General features: G+C 38.1%; 1 protein-coding gene across 1 annotated transcript; it reads left to right on the top strand.

Annotated features, from left to right (window-relative positions):
* Nucleotides 1-74: 74 nt before the first annotated feature.
* LOC131538731 (gastrula zinc finger protein XlCGF26.1-like) lies at nucleotides 75-9,427 on the top strand. Its single transcript, XM_058772802.1, has 3 exons — nucleotides 75-122; nucleotides 1,947-2,128; nucleotides 6,713-9,427. The coding sequence occupies exons 2-3, from the start codon at nucleotides 2,044-2,046 to the stop codon at nucleotides 8,131-8,133; spliced, it is 1,506 nt and encodes a 501-aa protein (XP_058628785.1). The 5' UTR covers nucleotides 75-122; nucleotides 1,947-2,043; the 3' UTR covers nucleotides 8,134-9,427.

The raw sequence follows: 9,427 nt of genomic DNA, 5'->3' as shown, positions 1-9,427 counted from the left end.
TCTGTGCACTTCTGTATATTTTAGACAGCAGCGTGATGACAAGACTTTTATTTTGGTTTAGTGCTATGATGTCATAAGACCGCGCCACTCTTCTGCATCTTTTGTGGTTCAGCTGAAGAAAGGTTTGTGTTTTTAAGCATTTAACGTGTTTAAATCAATGCAAAAAAGTTCGGGCAATTTCATAGTTTTACAAACAATGTAAAATGGCTTAATTATGTATGAAGTAAACATTGTGATACTTTATCTAACATGAATAAACGTTATTTTTATGAGTAAACAGTACTCACACATGAATAACAGAGAAGCTGTGTCTCATTTTGCTCCCTATGTAGTCAATCAGTTTATCATAAAGACATAAGTTCGCTCACTGGCAAGTAGTGATGAGAGAAACTGAGTTTTATGAAATTTAATTAAATTAATTGAATCGATTGCTTCGCAAAATGATTCATTGATTCGAAGCACAAATACAACAAATGCGATGATGACTGTTACAAACCAGTAGACTTTGTTTTGGTGAAAACGTAATCTATTAAATATAATAGTATTAAATGAGCAGACATTAATAAAAATAATAATAATAACAACAACAACAATTAGTACGCTTCAAATAATGTGAACTTCAAGCATCAACAGAACACAGCATATAGACTAAAAATCTTGATTACAAAAAGCCAGAGTATTGGTTATAAATGAAAATTGTTAACAATATTTTTTAATGTCCACACATGTTTGTGCACGAAATATACCAGGGATAGGCAGCGTTGGTCCTGGAGAGCTGCTACCCTGCAGAGTTTAGCTCCAATCCTAATCAAACACACCAGAACATGCCAATCAAGGTCTTCAGAATTACTAGGGCAACAGTCATGGGAATTTTTTATTAAAAAAAAAAAAATGTTTAGGGTTGGCGCTAAACTCTGCCAGACATTGGCACTCGAGGACCGATGATGCCTATCCCTGAAATAGACACGGCTTTTCTGCACTTTTATTTTGCACGTCAACTCTGGTGTTCGGCGGAGATGAGGACTGTTTTTCCCCTAAAACTTTGATGCGCATCTTCTAAGATGTCAACATAAAACATGTTATTGCAAAACAATAAGGAAAAAAAGCATTACATGCAAAATTTTAAATCATAACGTAAATTTATGTAGTCACCAGTGGCAATCTCAGCAAAAACTTCACTTGCAAGATTTTTGTTCGCAAGTGTGACCATTTTAGTCACAGTTTGGTGCCCTGTACGGGGAATGTTCTTATTTGGTTCCAAATAAGACTTTTCTTTGCTCACAGACTTGTTCCACTTTGGTCACAGCTGATTGGTCCAGTTTTGGTTTGCGATCTCTAATCCAGGATAAAACCTGCTCCAGAGCAGGGTAGCCGTGTAGCCTAAGTTACCATGGTGACGAAACCAGCTCAAAACCAACCAATCTTCTTGAGCCCAAAAACTCAAGTTTGCTCAAACTAAATGCAGATTTACCTGGATAAAAACTGAAACCAGCTTCGTGTTACAGGCCACTGGTCATTTAAGGCTATTAACTACCACTCTGACTGGCTCACATTGCAGTGCAGTAACTAGGGAGCAGATTGAGACGCACCCAGAAATTGTTTGCATTTATTTTTTTGTTTGCTTAATTTTTCTCATCTTAAATTATGGAAGCCCGTTTCCGCCACTGATTAAAAATAAAAATTTAAAAAAAAGGTTACTGTGACTTTTCTCACAATTCTGACTTTTTCCCCACAGAATTGTGAGATATAAACTCGCAATTGCGAGTTATAAAGTCAGAATTATGATTTATAAAGTCACAGTTGCGAGATAAAAACTCAGTTAAATAGAGTTTATTGCAAGACTGATATGTTCTCAGAATTGCGAGTTTATATCACGCAATTATGAGAAAAAAAGTCATAATTGTGAGATAAAAAGTCGCAATTACCTTTTTTTATTTATTATTCAGTAGCGGAAACGGGCTTCCATATTAAACAGGACAAAGTGTTCAAACACAGAAAAACTCCTGCTGAAGTGACTGATCCATGTGACAAACTATTATAAAAATGGCATTTATTAAAGAGGAGAGTGAAGACGTGAAGATTGAAGAAACATTCAGAGTCAAACATGAAGATACTGACGAACAAACAGGTTGGTTTTTATTCTGAAAACTGAACTCACTCATTTGGTCCTTATGAAAATGTCCAGCTCTACAGAAATTAATGATATTTCTGAAGAATGTCATGAGCGTCCTAATTGAAGTTGTTATATTGGAGTGGGTCCTCATGCTGACCAGACAAATAGGCCTTTCTCACACTTCCGCGTTTGAAGAGCGGAAGTTTAAAATAGTAGCTTAAAAAAAATCTTCTGCTGCAGCGTCGATCAATGGCTGTGCCCATAGCACGGGATTGTTGTGATTTATTTATGTGAAATTCAGCACAGATACATCTTCTAAAAACACCAAACAATCATTAATTGAGTATTGTGAAACCAAGCCAGATGGTTTCATGATATTCCGATGTATATTTCGTGACGCAAGCCATACTGTATGTGAACGCGCAATACTTTAGAGTCTGAGCACTTTATTTTATTACAGAACTGCTAGAAAACAATACAAACAGCATATCACATTATAGAGCATTTCAATTAACCGAACCTTAAAATATTTATTACGACTAAAGACTGTTTTAAATTATTAAATTTAAAGGTTTTGGTGAAACGTATTGCATTAAACAATTATACTTACATATTTCATGCACTTACTTTACGATGCAATCCTCAATAATTACATAAAATTAAAGCCGTTCAAATAAAAGGAATATTTCCAGGCCATAGAGTATTATTCAAAATAAGTACATTGATTATCTTTAATAACAACTCATATCCTGCGTGGTTGAGTGCAATGATTGAACACCATTATACTGTATACAAAACGGGAGGTTAAATCACAATAAAAATATTGCGAGAATAAACATAATATTAAAAATAAATTTAAATCAGCCCGATTATTCCTCTAGGAGTAATTTGAGTAGTATACTGCTATTCATTAATGTCTTGTAAGAATTACAGAACTTCAGACACTTTAATATTCTGAACGGACAATACACACAACGCATATTCAAATACAGACCTCTGTTTCCACATCTCAATCAATCGTGTGGATCTTACAGTCTGATGGATCTGATCTGTGGATCTGATGACAGGCAACAGCGCTGACAATCACATTGATCAGATAATGTTAAACATTAAATTGAAGGATGACCTACAAGGTAGGGCAGAAGTATAAATGAATTGATGAAATATTGACCTTTATTGCTAAATCCAACTAAATTAGATTAGTTTTCTTCACAAAACCAGCATCTGTCTATTGACAATAGTGCAGGTGGAAATTCCTTTACGCTAATAATCAGAGCATATACAGTGGGTACAGAAAGTATTCAGACCCCCTTCAATTTTTCACTTTTTTTATATTGCAGCCATTTGCTAAAATCATTTAAGTTCTTTTTTTTTTTTTCCTCAATGTACACACAGCACCCCATATTGACAGAAAAACACAATTGTTGACATTTTTACAGATTTATTAAAAAAAGAAAAACTGAAATATCACATGGTCCTAAGTATTCAGACCCTTTGCTCAGTATTTAGTAGAAGCACCCTTTTGATCTAATACAGCCATGAGTCTTTTTGGGAAAGATGCAACAAGTTTTTCACACCTGGATTTGGGGATCCTCTGCCATTCCTCCTTGCAGATCCTCTCCAGTTCTGTCAGGTTGGATGGTAAACATTGGTGGACAGCTTTAGGTCTCTCCAGAGATGCTCAATTGGGTTTAAGTCAGGACTCTGGCTGGGCCATTCAAGAACAGTCACGGAGTTGTTGTGAAGCCACTCCTTCGTTATTTTAGCTGTGTGCTTAGGGTCATTGTCTTGTTGGAAGATAAACCTTCGGCCCAGTCTGAGGTCCTGAGCACTCTGGAGAAGTTTTTGTCCAGGATATTCCTGTACTTGGCCGCATTCATCTTTCCCTCGATTGCAACCAGTCGCCCTGTCCCTGCAGCTGAAAAACACCCCGACAGCATGATGCTGCCACCACCATGCTTCACTGTTGGGACTGTATTGGACAGGTGATGAGCAGTGCCTGGTTTTCTCCACAAATACCGCTTAGAATTAAGGCCAAAAAGTTCTATTTTGGTCTCATCAGACCAGAGAATCTTATTTCTCACCATCTTGGAGTCCTCCATGCGGGCTTTCATGTGTCTTGCACTGAGGAGAGGCTTCCGTCGGGCCACTCTGCCATAAAGCCCCGACTGGTGGAGGGCTGCAGTGATGGTTGACTTTCTACAACTTTCTCCCATCTCCCGACTGCATCTCTGGAGCTCAGCCACAGTGATCTTTGGGTTCTTCTTTACCTCTCTCACCAAGGCTCTTCTCCCCGATAGCTCAGTTTGGCGGACGGCCAGCTCTAGGAAGGGTTCTGGTCGTCCCAAACGTCTTCCATTTAAGGATTATGGAGGCCACTGTGCTCTTAGGAACCTTAAGTGCAGCAGAAATTTTTTTGTAACCTTGGCCAGATCTGTGCCTTGCCACAATTCTGTCTCTGAGCTCTTCAGGCAGTTCCTTTGACCTCATGATTCTCATTTGCTCTGACATGCACTGTGAGCTGTAAGGTTTTATATAGACAGGTGTGTGGCTTTCCTAATCAAGTCCAATCAGTATAATCAAACACAGCTGGACTCAAATGAAGGTGTAGAACCATCTCAAGGATGATCAGAAGAAATGGACAGCACCTGAGTTAAATATATGAGTGTCACAGCAAAGGTTCTGAATACTTAGGACCATGTGATATTTCAGTTTTTCTTTTTAAATAAATCTGCAAAAATGTCAACAATTCTGTTTTTCTGTCAATATGGGGTGCTGTGTGTACATTAATGAGGGAAAAAAATGATTTTAGCAAATGGCTGCAATATAACAAAGAGTGAAACATAAAAAATACTTTCTGAATACTTTCCGTACCCCCTGTAATTGGTCATATAATCTAATTTATAATAATCTAATATAATTTCACAACAACAAAATAATACCTGATACGGTACACAGAACTCAAGGAGAATTAATAAAAAGTCTTGGAACAGTAGTTAGTTGTTCTCAGAGTAATGTCTCTGCCGAACTGCAGAACTAGACAGCTTATATCTCCAATCACAAGATTGCGAGGGCGAATCAGCAGATGAAGATTCTCATAGGCGCTGATTATCAACAGGTGGCACTCTTTACTCATCCTAAGAGAGCGGGAACACAATAGAGACAAGAAGCAAGTGCACAGCGAGTACAATAATACACACAATACATGTTAAGTCGTAACATTATGTTAGGATTGTTGTAAGTCCACACTTTTCCAAAGCCTATTAAATGTAAAAAAATTATGACTAATGTTGAACGGCTATAATTAATGACTAAAATAGGGGGAAATGTATTTAACCCTTGTGTTCAAATCCCTAAAACACTTGTGGTGTTCTCAGTAAAAAAGAACCAGCCTACAAAAAAAATTGCTTATATATCTGTTGTTATTCTATATTATTACCAAATATTGGTATCAATCTTTTTGTCAACTTGTTTTCTTTCAATTACGACTGGTTTTGTATTTGTTTTTGGAACTGATCATAGGCCTCATTAATCTGAGCATATGTACTGAAGTTTTTCAGTGAAAAAAACATTAAAAAGCACTATAAAAATATTATTTGGACAGTTTTACATTTAGTCATTTTGCAGACGCTTTTATCCAAAGCGACTTACAATTGGGGAATACATAGAGTGATTCATCTTGAAGAGGCAATCCAACAAACGAAGTGCTTGTAACACCAAGTCTCAGGCATTGTTTAAATAAGTACAAGCTAGCAAGGGAAGGAATAAATAAAGAGAAAGAGATGGGTTTTTTTAAATGTAGGATGAAGTCGAGTAGTAAAGAGAGGTGTTTTGTCATGAAATGTAAAAATAGATAGAGCTCTAATGATAATGTCCCTCATGGTCAGCATGTACTCGGAGAAAAGCAGGGGACCTAATACTGAGCCCTGATGCACTCCATACTATTATTTGCAGTTGGATAGATTTAAGACCTAAACTGTGCTAGTGCTTATCGACAAATTTAAAGCTGCAGTCTGTAACTTTTGGTGCTTTAGCTGTTAATAAACAGAACTACATGTGTCTTGCGGAAGAACATTGTAGCCGCAGCTACTTCTCTCTGTTTATGTCTATGACGAGTCACACAGGTACTGGGCTACTCGGCAGCGGTTCCTATCAGAACCAGTCTAAAATAGTCTGAATATAAAAGCTTATTATAGGTGTGCTGTAGTGATTCAGGATAAGCCAAAAACATGGTTTGGAAAATGGCTTCATGATATAGTCACTTATTATATAATTTTTGTAAATCATAAATACAAAAATAATAATACAGTAATAATAATTCATTTCTGGTCCTGTGGACCCACCGCTCTGCACATTTTGTATGTCTCCCTTGTCTGATACACTGAGTTCATGGAGCTCTCACCTAATGAACTGGAGATCTGAGTCAGGTGTATCAAAATGGAGACAGAGTGGTTGGTTCCAAAGACCAGAAGTGACTGAAGTATAATAACCTAGTCTTGTTGGAAAATCAAAAATTTATCTTGGCTTTGAAGTCTGTTGCTTTAAACCAGTAAACTGCCACTAACTTGTATTTGTCCTTTTTTTTTTTTTTTGCTTTAGACCTGATGGCACCGAAGGAAGAGATGCAAGAACTTACAAAGATAGAAGAGAAAGTTGAATATGAAAGACTTGATTTCATGATTGCGGGAAAATCCATACAGACTGAAACAACTTCATCACCAAAAAAAGTTCAGAGGACCGAATCTAACATTTACTTCACCTGCCATCAGTGTGGAAAGAGTTTCAACAAAAAATATAACCTTCAAATACACATGAATGTTCACATTGGAGAGAAGCCTTTCACATGCCATCAGTGTGGACAGAGATTCGCACGTAAACAAAACCTTCAACGCCACATAAATAGTCACACTGGAGAGAAGCCGTTCACATGTGATCAGTGTGGAAAGAGTTTCAGACAGAAAGTATCCCTTCATTTACACACAAAGAGAGAACACTCAGGAGAGAATGCTTTTAAATGTCATCGGTGTGGAGAGAGTTTCACTTGTAAAGTAAACCTCAAAACTCATATGAGACTTCACACTCCAGAGAAGCCTTTTACCTGCAAACTGTGTGGGAATAGCTTCTCATGCAAAGCGTCTCTTAAGATTCACATGGTCGTTCACACTGGAGAGAAATTGTTTCCATGTGATCAGTGTGGAAAGTGTTTCAGACATAAATCAACCCTTAATTCTCACATGAAAGGTCACACTGGACAGAGTCCTTACACCTGCAAACTGTGTGGGAAGAGCATCTCAAATAAATCAACCCTTAATGATCACATGAGAAGTCACACAGGAGAGAAGCCCTTCACCTGCAAACTGTGTGGGAAGAGCTTCTCACAAAAAGGAAATCTTACGGCTCACATGAAATCTCACACAGGAGAGAAGCCTTTTGTGTGTGCTCAGTGTGGAAAATGTTTTACACGTGAAACATCCCTTGCTAATCACATGAGGCTTCATTCAACAGAGAACTCTTTTAATGGTCATCAGTGTGAACAGAGATTCCCAGACAAGAGACGCCTTAACTGGAATGAAAAAATTCATTCTCGAGAGTCATCTTTCACGTGCCATGACTGTGGAAAGAGTTTCAGATTGAAAGGAAACCTCAAGGTTCACATGAGAATCCACACTGGAGAGAAACCTTTCACCTGCACTCACTGCGGAAAGAGTTTCAGTCAGAACGTAAGCCTGCAGATTCACAGGAGGCTTCACACTGGAGAGAAACCTTTTACCTGCAATGTGTGTGGGAAGAGCTTCACATATAAAGCACACTATAATTCCCACATGAGAAGTCACACTGGAGAGAAGCCTTTTACCTGCAAACTGTGTGGGAATAGCTTCACACGCAAAGAATCTCTCAAGAGTCACATGGTCATTCACACTGGAGAGAAGCCGTTTCCATGTGATCAGTGTGGAAAGTGTTTCAGACGTAAAGCAACCCTTGATTCACACATGAAAGGTCACACTGGAGAGAGTCCTTAAGGCCCCAATATGCATCAAACAAAATTCGTTTTTCGTTTGGGGGCAAAAAGAAGTTCAAAAAGGCTGAGCGATGGTATACTGTTTTTGAACATTCCAACACCCCCGCGCTGCTGGAGGCGGAGTTCAGAGTCAATTATCATGTTTGCAATACAAGAGAACCATTCCATTTTCCATAATCAGTCCTTTAAGTGCGAGTGGCTCATAGCCTGAAAACTTTAGCATGATGTGCAAAAAAATATGAGTCATCTCAATAACACAATCCTGTTTGTTACTTTATTTTATTAGTGTTCATTAATTTGATTAAACTGGATAAATTATTACACCTTTTTATATTTTATGTGGTGTCATGATTTGATAAAAACACTCGTTTTTTGGCATTTCATTTATTGTATACCTTTTAAATTTGCTTATTGAAAGAACAGCAGTAGCAGTATTGTGTAACATTTATTTGAAACACATGTATTTGGTACTTGCTACCTCTTTTCGTGGTTTTGGAAAACTTGTCTCAGATGTTTCTCTACGTTGCTTTTTGCATAACTGGGTCGTCGACACCAAGCTTCGTTGCAATTTCTTTCTAGGAATTAAATGCTTTCTCTGAATCTTTAAAGTCCGTCCGCGAGTGATCGTACAGGTGTGGATGTATCTGTGGCAGCTCAGCTATTCAACACGGTGTATTTATGTTGCTAGTGACTTGGAGATGTTGTTCTCCTGCTTGACCTCCGTTGAATGAGAAATGAACCGTCGCACGTCAAAGGCGGCGGAGTTCCAGAACACACCCACCGACTGCGTAATCGCCACGGACCAATGCTAGCTCAAAGGTGTTTTGGAGCCAAAACGAACTCCCCCAGAATGTTCGCTTTGGTGAGCTGTTTCGAACTGCCGAAACTAACTCTAAACAAAATTCGTTTCAGCCCGATTTTGTTCGGAATTAAGTCATATAAGTTCGTTCTTCAATTTCGTTTGACACCTGCAAACTGTGGGAAGAGCTTCTCAAATAAATCAACCCTTAATGCCCACATGAGTATTCAATCAGGAGAGAAGCCCTTCAACTGCAAACTGTGTGAAAACTCGTATAGGAGAGAAGCTTTTTGTGTGTGTTCAGTGTGTGAAACAGGCCTTACTAACCACATGGGGTTTCATTCAAGAGAGAACTGTTTTAATTGTCATCAGTGTGTGGACAGAGATTCCCAGACAAGAGACACCTTACCTGGCATGAAAGAATTCATTCTCGAAAGACTTTCACGTGCCATGACTGTGGAAAAAGTTTCAGATTTAAAGGAAAGTTTAATGTTCA

The sequence above is a fragment of the Onychostoma macrolepis genome, chromosome 04, assembly GCF_012432095.1.
Source record: "Onychostoma macrolepis isolate SWU-2019 chromosome 04, ASM1243209v1, whole genome shotgun sequence".
Lineage (NCBI taxonomy): Eukaryota > Metazoa > Chordata > Actinopteri > Cypriniformes > Cyprinidae > Onychostoma > Onychostoma macrolepis.
This window is presented reverse-complemented; position numbering and strand designations above follow the sequence as displayed.

Excerpts from the sequence above, each read along its gene's own strand:
- LOC131538731 (XM_058772802.1), top strand. The coding sequence starts at position 2,044 with ATGGCATTTATTAAAGAGGAGAGTGAAGACGTGAAGATTGAAGAAACA. Across the intron at positions 2,129-6,712 it reads AGATACTGACGAACAAACAG|ACCTGATGGCACCGAAGGAA; the intron begins GTTGGTTTTTAT and ends TTTTTGCTTTAG.